The 19,902-nt window shown below is 41.9% G+C and overlaps 1 protein-coding gene across 9 annotated transcripts in view; it reads right to left on the bottom strand.

Annotated features, from left to right (window-relative positions):
* Positions 1-19,902, bottom strand: part of CAMTA1 (calmodulin binding transcription activator 1) — a 2,131,086-nt gene that overhangs the window by 392,761 nt on the left and 1,718,423 nt on the right. For all 9 annotated transcript variants that reach the window (XM_082273273.1, XM_082273274.1, XM_082273270.1 and 6 more), the window contains exon 6: positions 7,951-8,104. In XM_082273273.1, the coding sequence (XP_082129399.1) occupies positions 7,951-8,104 (154 nt within the window). The remainder of the gene's footprint in view (positions 1-7,950; positions 8,105-19,902) is intronic.

Genomic DNA, 19,902 nt, shown 5'->3' with positions numbered 1-19,902 from the left:
ATTCACGATAGTCAGGACCTATATTTTAGGGCCTGGAAGCCCATTTTTATTAAAATGCAAATTAAAAGTCCATAACAAATAGGTTTTCCATGCAAGGGTTTTTCTCCCGGTAAGTACACAAACAGAAAACGCTAGCCCCCCTGGCTCTTTATGCTGGTCATCCCGACCACAGGTGCTTCTGTGCAGATAGCTTTACTCTAGCATCCACAGCTCTGCTCTGGCCTTAGTCCTCAGGCCGTTTACTGCCTCTTGCAGTCTCCCACTGGGAGCTCTGAGGTATTCCTAAGGGTCCTTTCACACGGGCTTTGCGCCTGGCGGACTCCGTTTTGCTCAGTGGGGATCGATTTGCCGATCCCCGCTGAGCAGGCGGATGACAGGTCTGTCTCCGCTCTGTGTGCAGAGACAGACCTGCCAGATCCCCACTCTCCTCTATGGGAGATTGGATGAAAATGGACCGCTTGTCCATTTTCATTCGATCCTATCCGATCCTCCAGATGGATGGAAAATAGGGTTTCCATCCGTCTGGATTTCACAGACAGGATCGGATTGGATAGCAGCGGGTGTCAGTGGAGATGTCACCGCTGACATCCGCTGCTGCATAGGGGTGCATGGAGCATCTGATCAGGTCCGCCTGAAAAACTGACAGATAGACCTGATCAGAAAGCCCGTGTGAAAGGGACCTAAACCTCCATTATAAGGCCTTTGTGCACCTGGACACCCTGCTGGTCATCCACAAAACCTGGACACAGGGATAGAGATTCCTTCCCACCCAAAACACTATGGAATCTCCCAACTACAGAGCCCCATCCAGGCTTACCAAAACCTGGAGAAAACTGTAAAAAAAAATTCTCCACTCCACAGCTACACTGTAATCTTGGATGGAGCCAAATGTGCACACTCTGTGTCCTTTAACCAACCATTTTCACCGTGACACAGTTTCACCCTGTCACGATATATATATATATATATATATATATATATATATATATATATATATATATACACATACACACATATTCCCTTCAATAAATTATATAATACCGATCCTAAGTTTACATACCCCCAGTAGAATTTGTAAAATATTATTTTTGCTGTGCCAAAACACCCCACCTTCAATACGCCAAACAAAGGAGTACCCAAAGCTTCTGGTATAACTTCATTTGGAGTGATAAAACCAAAATTACGTTTTATGGTCACCATCATAGAAGTTATATTTGGAGGGGAGTCAACTTGGCCTATGAGGAGAAGCACAGCATCCCAACTGTGAAGCATCATGGAGGTGATCTCTGCTGTTTTGGGGATTACAGTGGTACAGAGAATTTATTCAAAACTAATGGCAAAATAAATTCCTCATAATATAAGAAAATGTTAAAGGAAAATTTACATTCATCAGCCCAAAAGCTGCGTATGGGACACACTTGGACTTGCCAACATTACAATGATCTGATACATGAGGCCAAGTCAACCCTTCAGGGACTTCAGCAAAAAGTGAAGGTTCTTGAGTGGCCAATATGTTTTCTTAAAAAGTAGTCCATATCACAAATTTAATTTATGTGAACCTATGAGCGCAACTACTATCCTGTATATATCTATATATATATCTATATCTATATATATGTATATATATATATATATATATATATATATATATATATATATATATATATATCTATATATATATATCTATATATATATAGATATATATATATCTATATATATATCTATATATATATATATATATATAGATATTGATATCTATATCTATCTATCTATCTATCTATCTATCTATCTATCTATCTATATATATATATATATATATATATATATATATATTTATATATATATTTATATATATGTAGTCATGGACTTCCTCCATTCATAGAGGCTGTACTATGGCTTCTATGAATGCATGAGTGAATCAAGATCTATGGATGAAGAAGGGATGGATGAATGAAAGGCCTAGTTATAGTTATAGTACAGTTTCTATAATTGCGTGGATGGGGGTGGAGAGGGTAGTCATAGGTCCTTCAACTGTATTAACCATGCCACCCCCGCACCCCAAACAATTGTGGCAGCAGCAAACGGGGGGGGGGGGTGAGAGGAGTAAGATTTCCACTAAAGTAGGAGCCCCATCAGCCCAAGGGACACATCACATTAATAATAATTACAGTCCCTTGTGCTGAATTTTTGGTAACTTTACTTAAGCTTTAACACTTATCCTACCTATACCAGTAATTCTCCTAGTAAGCCTAACACTAACCCTCCCTATGCCCCTAACACTAACCTTCCCTGTAACCCTAACATTAACCCTCCCTGTAACCCTAACACTAACCCTGCCTATAACCCTTACACCATCCCTCCCAATAAGCCTAACACTAACCTTCCCTGTAACCCAAACACTAACCCTCCCTATAAACCTAACACTTACCCTGCCTATAACTCTAACACCAACTATCCCAATAAGCCTAACCCTCCCTGTAATCCAAACCCGAACACTGCCTATAACCCTAACACTAACTCTCCCAATAAGCCTAACACTAACCTTCTGTAATCTTAACACTAACTCTCCCTGTAACTCTAACACTAGCTCTCCCAGTAAGCCTAACACTAACCATCTATGTAACCCTAACAATAAATCTCCTTGTTACCCCAACACTAGCTGTCCCAGTATGCCTAATACTAACCCTCCCCATAACCCTCACACTAAATCTGTGTGCTGTAGCCCCAACTCTTCCTTATGTAAACTTAACCCATTGTGTGCAAAACATACTTCTTATAACCCACGATCCTCTGCACCAAAAACTAACATACCTATGGAGAGAAATACCGCAACCAGAAAACATTCATGCCAAGATAACTCTTACAAGACCTTTAAGACAATATTGTACAGAACTTTCCGAATTGTAACACAAACCAGCCACCCCAAAGCGATCTCCTTTCGATCCTTTTTCTACATATGTTTACCATGTTTTAATAATGCTATGGATTTTTCTTCCTCTTTCAAATCTTAATGATTAAATTCGCAGGCAATTTAATTTATTCCAGATTTTTTTTTTGTTACATTGTTCTACAAAGTAGTTTGTCTACAAGCTGTGTGTCTCTCTGCATGCTGTTTTGCAGTCAGCATTAAAATTCAGCTCACTGTGTTGGCTTTGTGTAGTGAAAGCCACTGAAGCGTTCCTTATACTAGACAAGGTACCCAACTTCAGCCGCATTGAATATTCCAGTGGAAGTGGTTATTAAACCATCAATATGGCCATTTGAGCTGAAGGGATCACTTTCAGTCTATGGGATTTCTTATGCAAGCAAATAGCCTCCTTGTAGCTAATGAAGCTAAAAAAGAACTCTGAACACAAAACATTTCTATAGGCTTCTGGAAAGTCTATGTGGAGTTAAAGGAAGAAAAAACTAAATACTCATCTGCCCCACTGCCTATGTTGTTGATCTTTGCTCGGAAGAGCTAAAAATTGCAGAAGAATCTTCAACATCTGATATTTCTGGTGTCATGTGTCAAATTTTTGGCCCCCCTCTACATTCTGTGGTTCTGTTGGGTAAAGATGAAGTGCCAGAAGCTGGGCTGCTTGATCACACCATGTACTCTTAGTCCATTCATGCCTGGCCGTGAATGGAAGCGTCCTGAGATACTTTGGGCACAGGGTTGGCTTTGAAAGCATCTTGAGATATTTTGGGCAAGGGGCTCCTTGGAGTACCTGGGACCTCTGGAAGCTTCCATTGCATGCTCCTTTAAGGACAAGTGACCAGGCTTGACCAATATTTTCCAGCTGCACTTCTATACACCCACTAAAGGCCTTATAGGCAATAGGTCCCACCGCACCCCAAACTGACACAAGCCCACTACCCAGAAGAGTCCAGAAGGTCTTTTTCAATGCTATACAAAAAAATCAATGAAATCCATATACACACACTTAGTTGTCCTGGTCCCAGGTGACATTTGATAGTAATGGAGAGAGGGTGTGTGTTGAGGAGTAGTCTGTACCTTTATAGGGGTTACCCAGTGTCCTGCATACCTGGACAGCAGATGAAAATACTCCCAAAAAACCTTCACCTTTCTTCCTCTGTTTCCCCCCAAAGCAGGAGCTCTCAGAGATGGAGCCTTACAGCCTACCTCCTTCTGTAGCCTGGTCCTCAGACACTTCCCATATTGATCCCTTGGTGGCACCCCACCAAACATGTTGCTGTAGCCCTCTACCCAAGGTGCCCTAATGCTGCCAAATACAGGGCTGACAGTGATGCTTCTAATCAATGGTATCTTACATGCTGGGATCTCTAGTGGCTCCTACAGTACCTGCAAGCTATGTCCGCCCAGTACACAGTAGGCACAAATGGACGAATGGATGGTGGATGGAACTACAGAATGCAGAGGGGGATCAAGCATTCAACACTTCTGAAAGCATTGTATGCTGAAGATTATTGGGCATGCTTCAGCTCCTCAACAGGTCAAAGTTCGAAAGCTTGGGCAGTGGGAAAGATGAAGTATTATGTCTTTTCTTTGGAAGCAGATGTTTTTTTTTACAAATTTCATGAAAAATGTAGCTGCACTCTGTTATGTGTCCAGGGCCTTAAATTAAAAAAAAAAAACTAGAGAGGACCTTGCTTGCATCCTTCAATGCTGACATATTTCACCCAACAGTTGGGCTTAATCTTTACGATTAAGTTCAAATTTTTGGTGAAACATGCCAGAGTAGTAGGATCCAGGGGGCGACATGACCCTCGGAATCAATTACATTTTCTTGAGAATGCTGGATATATACAGTGTGCAGCTACATTTTTCAAGATGATTATCCATGTGGAGCAAGCACGAGCTTCACAGTTGAACCTGCACCTGGAAAAAGCTATCTGATGCTTGAGAACATATCTAATTTGCTTATCAAAGCACAAAAAACAGTTGGAATTTCAGTTTGTATACTACAAAATTTTAGGTCTTGGTAATCCTGGGGTGCTTTGGATAAAAATTTAAGACACATCCAGGCCTTGAGCCTGCGGCCACAGGTACACTGAGCCCTAAAAGTTTACTTTAAAGGTACAGGCAATAAGGTAAAGACTAGACTTTCAAAAAGCAGCTGACCTCACATGTCCCCGCTGGGCTGGGACAAGAGTGGGCAGTAGGGAAAGCTGCCCAGGGCACAGAAGAGGGGAAAAACACCCCCTCATCCATGCAAGCTCCAGATCAGTGGCTAGCAACCTGCGGGAGGCAGCTTCATGTCTGTTCTAACAGCTAATGTACTGCTGTCATGCTGTGCTCCACAATACCCTCTCTTCACCCCATCCACCCACTACTGACAGAAAAACACGCAAATGCTATTATTTTCTAGCCACAAGAAAGCCAGTGATTGGCCATGCATTGGCAGTGCACACTCCATGCCAATCATTTACATCCAAAGAAAGGGAGCAAAGAATAGGCACAAGGTGGTGCACCCAGTTTTGCATCCTTGCCCTGGGTGCTGGACTAACCTGTCCCTGTACTGTTTGTATGCACCAATTACAGCAAAAAGATTATTCAGACCTATGATTCGGACCTATGGCTATGATCTCACATGACTTGAGTTGTCACATACAATTCCTGACCTTTTTAAAGTGTATTAAACACATTTTTTAGTTTTGGATAGAATTGGGGACAGAGTCAAACTCTTGTCAGGTTAATCTGCTATCTGGGGCTCCTTTTTTTAAATTTTTTTCAACAAGTGACTTGATACCCCATCCACAAATTTGAGGTGGATGGGGAAATCCTTCCACTTTGTCTTTGTATTCTGACAGTGGAGAGACTTCCCTGGCATCAGAATACACTGATCATTGCCGCCGGCTATAGGTGCTGATCATGTGGAAATCTTCCTACAGAATTCGGTCATTAGGTCGACTTTTGTACAACCAGCCTGCCCTTACATGGATCAAAACTCGGCCAGTCCCTGCAGAACCAGAAACATTTCTATCCATGTGTGGCAGACTAAAAATGTCCTCTCAATTCAGCTCTGGGGGCAATGTCTTCCAAACAGGAAGTGAGGGGAAATCCGCTATAGAAAAACAAACAATAAAAAGTTGACAGAGGTTCTAGCATTTCCCTTTTTAGAGCCCAACTCCAGGAAACTTGAAAATCATCCCTTGCAGTGGGTTGCTGCGCCTGCAATGCATGGAGTATTTGCTAATTTTTAGGGAAGAGTAAAAGGCTTTTTACCTGATTCTCCTCTCTCCAGCAGGTGGCGCTCTCCTTTGCTCTGATGGTGGACCGCGCCTCGGTGTCATCATGTCCAATGAGGGCTATAGACCCTGCACTGGTCTTCATGATGACAGGCCCTTAGACTGGTGGTGTAGGGATTGGTCTAGCAGCACAGAGGAGAGTACAATCGGACCAGTAAATCTCCTTTACCAAGACAATTAGACCTAAAAAAGCAATTACCATAGCAGTGCAGGCGTGGCCCCACTGCGAAGTATCATTTTTAAGTATCCTGGAGTTGGGATTTAACTTACAAAAATCTTTTTTTTTACTTCTGGCTGGGTTGCTGTCCTGGGGACAACCTTTCTATCTGACAGGAATTGAAGGAATCTCTCCGACAGAGCCTCCAACAGGAGTTCATATCCTCTTCAATTCTATCCAAAACTAAACAAAAATGTTTTGGCTATAGATACACTTTATTTCTTCCATACATACTTGAGTGATACACCTAATGAACAGTAGATGTTTGTTTTCTAAATCTGAATAGGCTAAAAACATTATTGAGGTGTATGTTAAGCTCAGCACACATTACATTCTAATTGTACAATCTGCCAACCCATATGTAGTGGAAGACCCTGGCTGACTGAATACTAATTAATTGGGTAGATAAGGTTGGTCCTCAAATTACTTTGTTTTGGTAAATCAGAAATTGATTGTACAAAAATTGTACAGTTAGATTGTAATTAATAAAATGACTGCATGCTCCAAAAAAGTCATCAGTGCCCCCTCTGATGTGCCCACACTCACCAGTAAAGAATGAACCCCCACTAGCAAACAGATCAGAAAACCTAAACCCAGAAGTGCCACAGCTGGCATGCGCACCTGGGGCTGGAAGTGACATCACTGGAAACCAGGAGTCCCCGCCCAACATGTTTTGCCCCTCCTATTGGGCATCTTCAGGATTTAATTGATGAAACGCGTTGGAAAGGACTTCTGGTTTTCAGTGACGTGACTTATATGTGTATATTTATCATCAATATTTGTGTTTTTATACGTACTGTATAGCACTGTGATGATATACTTTTGAGTTAGTGGTTTATTTATAACCTTGACCAGGAGCATCAGTACAGTATATATTTAATGGTGCGGTTTTTGTTTGTGTATAGTTAAGAGTGTAATCTATGTGACCCTTACAAGTCCTGTTTCGATGAACAGCACTTATCCCTCATGGAACTAACACTGCATCAAGTGCTGCCGTACAGACAATAAATAGCAATTTTTATATAGGAAACTTCACGTGAATGCCCTACGAACTCGGAGTTTTGAGTTGGAGTACCAAAACATGTATTTGCCGCAATGATTACATTAAAATAGCATGTAAACTCAGCATTAAGTAACATAATTGCCTAGTGTTTTTCCCTTTACATGCCAGGAGTTCAGTATTGCACACTGTCCCAGTGGCCAGCACAATATTAGCCATGGAATAGGGCCACCACAAGGCACCACCATTCTTCTCTATTGGAGGATTTGCCTATTTTTATGGGAATGTGGCAGCTATAAGGTAACAATACAGCGCACAGGTTAGAAACCTCCAGAAGCCAATCAGACATGGTAAGGTTTAGGGTAAAGATGACAGAGATGAGGACAAGGCCGTAGTCACTAGGGATTGGTACAGTTGACTCTTTGAAGAGTTATTTTGGACATTCATGTGTTATCAGTCCTCACCATTTATAACTGATGACATTGTATGTAGGTAGCTGTGAGAAAAATTGATTACTCACACATGGGTTTCAGCTGGCCTATCAGCTCCTCCTTGGTCCACTTCGCCCACTCTTTCTTGTCTGTGTTGATGGAACAGAGAATGGGTCCACATGGCTTCCCGCAGTCCTCTATGGCCGGGACGTTCAAGTAATGCACCAACACGATGTCAGGATTCTAGGAAGGAAAGGCAATGCAACATTATTTCAAGGTCATCCACATAACATCTACAATGAAAGTGAAAAAACAATGTTAATATACTACAACAGCCTTTCACAACTTTTTTACCCCTATGGAGCCCTTAAAATAATTTTCAGGTCTGAGGGAACCCTTACTAAAACCAATTCAATGGGGAAAAAATGTCCTGTGTATTGGTGGTCATTAGGAAGAAGGCAAACCTTATGGCACTTTTCCACTGCAAGTGCTGGCTCGGCTCTACTCGGCCCTGCTTGGCCCGGTTTGCTTTTCCACTGCTGGTACCGCATGGTACGGTGTTGGAACGGTTCGGTACGGTACGGTATGGTTTGCTTTTCCACTAAAGTAGTACTAAAGTTAAGTGGGTGGGATAACAACGATTCTCTAACCAATCAGTGGCTAGTAGTGACTGCATGCAAAGGATTGTGGGATATGGTACTGGGTATGGTACTTCTTGGAACCACAATCGAGGTGGTACTATTTTTGAGAGCCGTACCGTTCGGTTCCATGCAGTGGAAAAGCGCCGCCATACCGTACCGAACCGTTCCTACACCGTACCATGCGGTACCAGCAGTGGAAAAGCACAAAAGCAAGCCGAACCATTCGGTTCCATGCAGTGGAAAAGCACCAATAGTGAGCCCATAGATGACACAGATACAGTCCCTGCTGAACAGGCCAAATTTTGATCCATGTGTGGCCAGCTTTACAGTCGTGGTCAGTATGCCACCCTTATAGACAAGGATAAGCATAGGGATTATTGATGTTGTGTAGATGGCTCTGCTAAGTGACACTGGACCCAGAATTATGCAGGCACTATCAGCTGGGAGGGCAATCCGCCACAGCCCAGAGAATCACTAGAAACCTGTGGAGGAACACTAGGATTCCACAGAATGCTGGTTAGGAATGGCTATACTACAGCATCTTCCCTTTAAGCACTTTCACATTTGGAAAATTGCTCCACCAAAGTCATACCAAATCCAGCACTCATTCATCCTATCACAACCACGTATTAGAAGAAAAAGACTGAACTACACCATAGAACCGTTTCTCAAGAGATGACTTGCCACAGATTCCAGGCATAACTTAACTTTGACCAAGACAGTGTTCCTATTGGGTAGAAGGAGACTTTACAATAGTTGTCAGACCAAAAATGGTTACAAACGTTGGGACGAAACATAGAATACTGCCTAAGTACAACAGTCAGCTACAGTTTTCCAAAAGTAAAAAAGAAAAGAAAAGAAAACAACTTTGCTGTAACAGCTTAAAAATTGTTAGCTGAAGTTGAACTTTAATTTTCTTTTTGGAGCTTGCTTATGGCGCATCTAAACCCAAGAACAAACATATATTATATTGATGCTTACAAGTTCTGCATTAGTTTTTTGTTTAAAAGTCCACCTGAAACTAAAATTACAGGATGACATCACTGCTGCATAATTTCACAAGAACAGGTTCAATAAGTAATAAAACTATGTTAAGGGGGGAAGGGAAGGTGCTTTGTGCACTGGTGCACAGTCATGTTGGAACAGGAAGGGGCCAACCCCAAATTGTTCCCACAAATTTGGGAGAACGAAATTTCCAAAAATTCTTGGTATGCTGACTCCTTAAGAGTTCCCTTCACTGGAACTAAGGGACCAAACCCAACCCCTTAAAAACAACCCCACACCATAATCCGCCCTCCACCAAATGATTTGGACCAGTGCACAAAGCAAGGTCATGGATGAGCGAGTCTGGAGTGGAGGAACTTGAATGGCCTGCATAGAGTCCTGACCTCAACCCAATAGAACACCTTTGGGATGAATTACAGTGGAGACTGCGAGCCAGGCCTTCTCTCCAACATGACCTCAGAAATGCACTTCTGGAAGAATGGTCAAACATTCCCATAGACACACCCCTAAACCTTGTGGACAGCCTTCCCAGAAGAGTTGAAGCTATTATAGCTGCAAAGGGTGGGCCAACTCAATATTGAACCCTACGGACTAAGACTGGGATGCCATTAAAGTTCATGTGTGTGTGTAAAGGCCGGCATCCTAATACTTTTGGTAATATAGTGTACAAGTATATAATAATTAAAAAATATATATATTTATATGTATATATGTATATGTATATATATATATATATATATATATATATATATATATATAAATATATATATATATAGTGCATCCGGAAGGTATTCACAGTGCCTCACTTTTTCCTCATTTTGCTATGTTACAGCCTTATTCCAAAATGGATTAAATTCATTATTTTCCTCAAAATTCTAAAAAACAATACCCCATAATGACAACACGAAAGACGTTTGTTTGAAATCTTTGCAAATTTATTAAAAATTAAAAAAACAAAAAAATCCCATGTTCGTAAGTTTTGCAGCCTTTGCTCAATACTGTGGTGAAGCACATTTGGCACCAATTACACCCTCATTTTTGAGTATGATGCTACAAGCTTGGCACACCTATTTTTGGGCAGTTTCTCTCATTCTTCTTTGCAGGACCTCTCAAACTCCATCAGGTTGGATGGGGAGCGTCGGTGCACAGCCATTGTCAGGTCTCTCCAGAGATGTTCAATTGGGTTCAAGTGTGGGCTCTGGCTGGGCCACTCAAGGACATTCACAGAGTTGTCCCATAGCCACTCCTTTGTTATCTTGGCTGTGTGCTTAGGGTCGTTGCTCTGTTGGAAGATGAACTTTTGCCCCAGTTTGAGGTCCAGAGCGCTCTGGAGCAGGTTTTAATCAAGGATGTCTCTGTACATTGCTGCATTCATCTTTCCCTCGATCCTGACTAGTCTCCCAGTTCCTGCTGCTGAAAAACATCCTCGCAGCATGATGCTGCCACCACCATGCTTCACTGTAGGGATGGTATTGGCCAGGTGATGTGCGGTGCCTGGTTTCCTCAAGACATGACACTTGCCATTCAGGCCAAAGAGGTTCAATCTTTGTTTCATCAGACCAGAGAATTTAGTTTCTCATGGTCTGAGGGTCCTTCAGGTGCCTTTTGGCAAACTCCAGGCGGGCTGTCATGTGCCTTTTACTGAGGAATGGCTTTCGTCTGGCCACTCTACCATACAGGCCTGATAGGTAGAGTGCTGCAGAGATGGTTGTTCTTCTGAAAGGTTCTCCTCTTTCCACAGAGAAGTGCTGGAGCTCTGCCAGAGTGACCATTGGGTTCTTGTTTACCTCCCTGACTAAAGCCCTTCTCCCCCGATTGCTCAGTTTGGCCGGGTGGCCCGCTCTAGGAAGAGTCCTGGTGGTTCCAAACTTCTTCCTCCATTTACGGATGATGGAGGCCACTGTGCTCATTGGGACATTCAATGTAGTAAGTTTTCTATACCCTTCCCAAGATCTGTGCCTGCATACAATCCTGTCTCTGAGGTCTACAGACAATTCCTTGGACTTCATGGCTTGGGTTGTACTCTGACATGCACTGTTAACTGTGGGACCTTATATAGACAGGTGTGTGCCTTTCCAAATCGTCCAATCAACTGAACATACCACAAGTGGACTCCAATCAGGTTGTAGAAACATTTCAAGGACGATCAGTGGAAACAGGATGCACCTGAGCTCAATTTTGAGTGTCATGGCAAAGGCTGTAATATTTATATACAGTGCCTTGCGAAAGTATTCGGCCCCTTTGAACTTTGTGACCTTTTGCCACATTTCAGACTTCAAACATAAAGATATAAAACTGTAATTGTTTGTGAAGAATCAACAACAAGTGGGACACAATCATGAAGTGGAACGAAATGTATTTGTTTGTTAAAAAAGTTTGAAATATCCAATACATTTCTTTCTACTTCATGATTGTGTCCCACTTGTTGTTGATTCTTCACAAACAATTACAGTTTTATATCTTTATGTTTGAAGCCTGAAATGTGGCAAAAGGTCGCAAAGTTCAAGGGGGCCGAATACTTTCGCAAGGCACTGTACTTGGGATATTTTCGTTATTTATTTTTAATACACTTACAAAAGATTTCAAACAAACTTCTTTCATGTTGTCATTATGGGGGATTGTTTGTAGAACTTTGAGGAAAATAATGAATTTAATCCATTTTGGAATAAGGCTGTAACATAACAAAATGTGGAAAAAGTGAAGCACTGTGAATACTTTCCGGATACACTCTAAATATATATATATATATATTGTAGATTTTATTATTTATATACATATATATATATATATATATATATATATATATATATATATATATATATATAAATCAAAAAAATATAAATATATATATATATATGTATTGTAGATTTTATTATTATTATTATTATTATTATTATTATAAGGGATTTATATAGCACCCCAGATGCACTGTAAACATATATTATATATATATATATATATATATATATATATATATATATATATATATATAATAAAATCTACAATATATATATGTATATATATATATATATATATATATATATATATATATATATATATATATATATATATATATATATATATATATATTGTAGATATTATTATAAGGGATTTATATAGTGCCCCCAGTTTGCACAGCACTTTACAACATGAGTCAGTACAGTTACAATATAATTCAATACAGGAGGAATCAGAGGGCCCGGCTCATTTTAGATATATATATATATATAAGGAGATACTATACACTTTGAATGGTTCTCGATGACTTGCGCCCACTCACACCGCGCCGTGCGGAAGAGATCCAAGATTCCGAGCATGAATAGAAAACACCACCTCATCATTTTCCAAATGACTTCTCGCCAAATTCTTAGCTAAAATTATAGATAATTATTACTTTGCGTTAACCCCTGACTACCCACTTATCTTAATTCCTCCGCACCCACTTTTTAGCGAAAATAGTGATCCACCATAATTATTTCCCACTGACACGGGCTTCATTAGCGAAAACACCACCGCGAATGTTTACTGTCGCTGAATTAAATCCGTTTAATAGGCTGGCACAATAATCGTTTATACTCGTTGGTTGCCACGGCGATGGCAGGGGGGGGGGGGAGTCTTTAATAACAAAGGGGAGCGCACAGTTTCTGAAGCAATGTCGAATTATTCAGTGTGACAGCCTGCTGCTATTTGAAATATTGTATGACAGATCAATATATGAATCAGTAGATCGTAATAAATAAAACAAAACAGTTTTTTATGCAAGGTATGAAAAGTGGGGGGGTGGGGGCAGTATAATGAGATCTCCATATTTAAAGGAAACCTGTTGCTTATGAACTCTTCCTAGCTTGGTGAATGTCATGTTGCTCCTCTGCCTTTAACCACTTCTGGACCGGAAGATTTTCCCCCTTAATGACCAGGCCATATTTTGCGACTCGGCACTGCATTATTTTAACTGACAATTGCTGTACCAAAATAACATTGATATATTTTTTTCCCCTTTCTTTTGGTGGTATTTGATCACCTGTGCGATTTTTATTTTTTGCGCTATAAACAAAAAAAAGCGACAATTTAAAAAAAAACAGCAAAAAAAAAACAACAATATTTTCCACTTTCTGCTATATAACATCCCCCCCCCCCCCCCAAAAATAAATAAATAAAAATAAGCGTATTTTTATTGGTTTGCACAAAAGTTATTGAGTCTACAAACTACGGGAAAGATTTATGTCATTTTTTATTGTTTTTTTTTTCACTAGTAATGGCGGCGATCTGCGATTTTTAGCGGGACTGTGACATTGTGGTGGACAGATCGGACCCCTAACTGACATTTTTGACACTTTTGGGGGGACCAGTGACATTACTACAGTAATCAGTGCTAAAAATATGCACTGTTACTGTAATAATGACACTGGCAGAGAAGGGGTTAACACTGTGGGTGATCAAGGGGTTAAATGTGAGCCTAGGGGAGTGATTATAACTGTGGGTGGGCGTGGCTTGTGAAATGATCACAGAGACCTGTGTTCCTATATAGAAGGATCACAGGCGCTCTGTGATCATTCCAGAGAGAAGAACGGTCAGCTGTGTTTACAACAGCCGACCGTCCTTCTCTCTCAGCGGGGAGCGATCGCGGGTGCCCAGCGGCAATTGGAGCCGCCTGCCCTGTGCATCGAAGTCCCCGCTCCCGAGTGGGGGAGGGAGCACGCAGGAGGGCCGCCCTGTCGCAGTAAATCGGCGGCGGGCGGTTTGGAAGCGGTTCAAGCCTATTTAAGGCCTTTTTTTTTTCTTTTCAACTGGTGATCCTGCCAGTAGCACACTTCTTGTCCTAGGGTGACAACGCTCACTGTACTGTATTTATGGAGGAACAGCGTTGTCACCCCAGGCTGCTCTGCAAACTCTCTTTCTCGCCTTATCTCCATCATAAAGAGGGGAGTTGTTTCAGAAGCTCATAGAAGATAACTGGGAAAGCTGATAACACAATCTGAGATATCAGGAAGTAACCACAGGCTGTGTGCTGGAGCTTCCTCCCCTGTCTCCATTTTATCTCTTGGTGTCAGGAAAACTTGTCAGACGTGGCTCATGCTGATAGAGGGAGGAAGCAGCAGACAGAAATGGCACTTAGTGCTCTGGACTGAGACAAGTACACACTATAGAGGGATATAGTGTTTGTTCATATTTCATGTCTGAGGATTACAATCACTTCCTGTACGTCTTCTTGAAGAAGTGGTTGTACCTGGATAATGCCTGCAGCTAGAAGCATCACCCCAGTACCCTTTTTTAGAGCCAGCGGTCGGCTTTCTAATGATAACAACTGATGCGGATAAGCAGACACTCGGCCGTTATCACAGGGACCTTCCACCGCTCTGCCCGGATCTCCCGTCCCATGGGGAGACCCAAGCCACCAGCCGGCACCTCCGCCGGCCGGTTAGAGTCCTGAACGAAGCCGGATTCGGCTTTGATCTGATTTTAACATACGTGCAAAAAATGTTAAAATTGCTCAGTAGACTAGAAGACCGCCTCATGTCAATGGGTGCCCACAGACACCCACAGCCGGCCACCAATGATCACCCAGACAGGTTAGAAAGTCTGTTTCGGTTGCTCTTCTTCCCCCTCAAGAAGCAAAACCAAACAGCTGATAATCCCCCTTTTAAATATTCCTTTTATATCTGAAGTCAAACACCATCACTGGCTTAGCAGGGAAGAAGCACGTTTAAAGACTTAAGACAGGAGCCCTCTATAAACTGCTATTAACCATTATTTGTGTTACAGACCCAAAGAAAAGCGCTTCCACTATTACCCGTCAATCCGAGAAAACGACATTTCTGCAAATGGCTGCTATTTGAAGGCCTGGATGGTACATTACCACAAGAAATGTGTTCCATAATCAGTTAAGGCATTTTGATTCATTGTTATTTCCTAAGGCAGCACACAGTCACGCCGCTGCTTCTCCCCTCGAAGGTTCCAGCGCTTTCTGTATAAATGGCAAGTAGATTGGAAACTTTTAAGAGCGCTGTTATCTCCCAGCGGCTGAACCGGCGAATTAAACAATGGCGGATTTATGGGCACAAAATAAATACATAAATACTGAGCCCCCACATGCATGGTCTGCATTGCTCAGCAACCTTTAAAAATTTAAAGTGTCAGCCCACCTAATCTGGGATATCTGTGTTTTGGGTGGATGCCAGGTTCATTTACTGGCTCGTCTTAACTTCTGTTACTTTGGCCATTGCCTGCCAGCATTAAAAATTTCGGCCCACCTGTTGGCTTTGTAAGATATGTTATAGTACAGTTTCCATCCTTTTTTCAATTGTGGCACCCTTTAACGGTATGCAAAATCTTGAGGCACCCCAGTCTAAAATCGAAATGCTACTTATCAATGGGAAACCTGAGCCTGGGACAATGCACACAACCACATTCATAAAAATGTACTTCATGTCAGAGTCCCCCCCATCACTTCAGTGTCCCCTTCACATCAAAGGTTCCCCATCACATCAGAGTCCCACCTTCATGTCAGAGGCCACCACCCCATCATGCAAAAGGATCACATCAGAAGTTCTCCTATACCATCAAAGGTCCTCTTCACATTGAGGTCCGCTCTTCACGTCAGAGGTTTCTCCATCACTCCAAAGGCCCCCATCACATCAGAGGTTCCCCCATTACACCAAAGGTCCTCTTCATATTGAGGTCACCTCTTCATGTCAGAGGTTCCCCCATCACACCAAAGGTCCTCTTCATATTGAGGTCACCTCTTCATGTCATAGGTCCCCCATCACTATAGGACCATATCATACCAAAGGTTCTCTTTACATTGAGGTTCGCTCTTCATGGCAGAGGTTCTTCCATCACTCCAAAGGCCCCCATCACATCAGAGGTTCCCCCATTACACCAAAGGTCCTCTTCATATTGAGGTCACGTCTTCATGTCAGAGGTTCCCCCATCACACCAAAGGTCCTCTTCGTATAGAGGTTACCTCTTCATGTCAGAGGTCCCCCATCACTAAAGGACCGTATCATACCAAAGGTCCTCTTCACATTGAGGTTCGCTCTTCATGACAGAGGTTCTTCCATCACTCCAAAGGCCCCCATCACATCAGAGGTTCCCCCATCACACCAAAGGTCCTCTTCATATTGAGGTCACCTCTTCATGTCAGAGGTCCCCCATCACTAAAGGACCGTATCATACCAAAGGTCCTCTTCACATTGAGGTTCGCTCTTCATGACAGAGGTTCTTCCATCACTCCAAAGGCCCCCATCACATCAGAGGTTCCCCCATCACACCAAAGGTCCTCTTCATATTGAGGTCACCTCTTCATGTCAGAGGTCCCCCATCACTAAAGGACCGTATCATACCAAAGGTCCTCTTCACATTGAGGTTCGCTCTTCAGGACAGAGGTTCTTCCAACACTACAAAGGCCCCCATCACATCAGAGGTTCCCCCATCACACCAAAGGTTCTCTTTACATTGAAGTCACCTTTTCACGTCAGAGGTCCCTCCATCACTCCAAAGGCCCCCATCACATCAAAGCACATCAGAGGTTCCCCCATCACACCAAAGGTCTTCTTCATATTGAATATTATAATAAATATTATTGCAATTTTGTTGCACATTTACATGCACTTTTGGATCTACACATTTTGCATCTTTTGCACAATTTTTTTGATTGCACTTGGAATTGCACTATTGCACTTTATTAATTATTTATTATAATATTCATGGTCAGATGTTGAATATAGCAAAATAATTCTGTTGCACATCTACATGCATTTTGGGATTTACACATTTTGCATTATTTGCACATTTTTTTGATTGCACTTGGAATTGCACAATTGCAATAATATTTATTATAATATTCTTGGTTTAATACCCTTTATATTTGTGTTCAATAATGATGAGAGTGCTTCACCTCAGAATACAGTGTACACAAAAATATTTGATTGCACTTGAAAAGGCACTATTTCACTTTTAATATTGAATATTGATTTTTATCCTTAGGTTACACCTAAAGTCATTTATCAATTAGTACATAGCAAGGGTAGTAGCACCTCACTACACTCCATTTCTGAATTCAAGCATATACTTAAATTGACGGCAAAATTACCCAAAGTTTTTGAATTTTTATAATCATTAGGGAAGGCGCGGTATTTCACAAACACACTCTTCATATTGAGGTCACCTTTTCACGTCAGAGGTTCCTCCATCGCTCCAAAGGCCTACATCACATCAGAGGTTCCCCTATCACACCAAAGGTAATCTTCACATTGAGGTCACCTCTTCATGTCAGAGGTCCCCCCATCACTCCAAAGGTCCTCTTCACATTGAGGTCACCTCCATCACACCAAAGGCTTCCATCACATCAGAAGTTCCCCCATCACACCAAAGGTCCCCTTCACATTTAGGTGACCTATTCCCGTCAGAGGTCCCTGCCCATCACTCCAAAAGGCCCCATCAGATCAGAGGTTCCCCCATTACACCAAAGGTCCTCTTAACATTGAGGTTCCCTCTTCACGTTAGAGGTCCCCCTATCAATCCAAAGACCCCAATCACATCAAAAATCTCCTTCACATCAGAGTTCCGTCTTCATGTCAGAGGTCTCCCTCCATTACACCAAAGGCCCCCCTTGACATCAGAGGTCCCCCTATCATGTTAGATGTCTTCCCCTATCATGTCAGGAGCAACCCCCCCCCCCCTTTCATGTCAGAGGCTCTTCTATATATGACAGTACTCATCAAATCAGTCTCCCAACCATCACAGAGTCTCCCGATCACCGTACAATCTCCCATCACATCAGAGTTTCCCTATCATTACAGAGTGTTTCCATTAACAGAGAGTCCTCCATCATACAGTCCCTCTCATCAGAGTTCTACCTTTTGGCTCCAACACCGCAGCAGAGGGAAAGAGGTAGAGCAGGTTTGTAGGGTAAACTTCTGTCCTCTCCTAAATGCTGTGGGCAGCCCTGCATCCCACCTGCCTTGGAATCAGTGTCATGCCTTGCCATGGTGCAAGTAGGTCGGCTGCCAATACCACAACAATGAATGATACTGTGCATCCTGGCCCTAGAGCGTTAATGTTTTTTGGTGTTGGCAGCCAGTCCACCCACACCAAGGCAACTCATGAAACTAATCCAGGGCATACTGGGCCATGTGCACCCTGTGGGAATCCAAACTTCACCCAAGTTAAGAAATACTGTGTCATAGCATGGTAATGTACAGGTACTTGGCGGGGTTGGGAGGATGGAATTTCCAGGTAAGTAAACTTGCAAGCCTTGGTTGATGGTCGAGAAGATATAAAACATAGTGGGGTTTGGTGGGATCAGCATATCCAGCAAGAAAACTTTACTGCTGGATTCCCCAAGACAAATGATTCCACCAATCAGCATCCACCTAGAACTGAAATAATAGCTACAGATAACCTAATCCTTTAATTGGAAGAGATACCTTGCTGCAGCTTGTACATTTAATATCTTAAGACAACTTTGCTGTAGCTGTCTAATCCATTCAATGCTTTTCCATATCTTTCAGCTGCTGCAAAATGCCAGTTAAATGGAAGAAACAAGAGGCTGAAGTCAATGAACCACACTTCCATAGCTCTATGGCCAAACAAGGTATTTATTTTCTATTCAGTGAATCAAAAAGAAAAATAATAGTACAGCAACAAACAGAACCCTGGATACAAGACCAATAAATTGCCCCTAGAATCAAGAGCAACCTGCACTTAACATGTGTTCAGAAAACATTAAACGTGAAATGACTTGCACCCATTTGTAAAGAAGCCTTGCCTAGAAAAAAATTTCCATGTAAACATGGAGCTCTTTTTTAGGCAGTTCTAAAAACATAGGGTTCTATTTATAAACTATTCGTTGACCAAATGCTAAAAGCATGCATGCAAGCTGACCGAAATTCCCCTCTATTTTTTCTAGTAGATTAGTTACTATATCGCCAGCTCTATCTAGTGGCCAAAATGTGGTATAGCTTTCTAAAATGCCTCAATGAGAAAATACACTGCTCAAAATTCAAGAAACACTTTTTAATCAGAGTTTAGCATCAAGTCAGTTAAACTCCTGGGATATTGATCTGGTCAGTTAAGTAGCAGAGGGGGTTGCTAATAAGTTTCAGCTGCTTTGGTGTTAATGAAATTAAAATTAAAAATGTAATTTAAATTGAAATGAGATGACCTCTATCTATGGTTTTACAGGTGGAGGCCACTGACTTTTTTTCCCCTACTCATCTTTTCTGATAGTTTTTCACTAGTTTTGCATTTGGCTAGGGTCAGTGTCACTACTGATAGCATGAGGCGATACCTGGACCCTATAGAGGTTACACAGACAGTCTAACCCCTCCAGGATGGCACATCAATATGTGCCATTGCCAGAAGGTTTGCTGTGTCTCCCAGCACAGTCTCAGG

This window comes from Pelophylax lessonae, assembly GCF_965119305.1.
Source record: "Pelophylax lessonae genome assembly, chromosome: 12".
Lineage (NCBI taxonomy): Eukaryota > Metazoa > Chordata > Amphibia > Anura > Ranidae > Pelophylax > Pelophylax lessonae.
The sequence above is the reverse complement of the archived record's forward strand: the minus strand, read 5'-3'. Positions and strand labels throughout refer to the sequence as shown.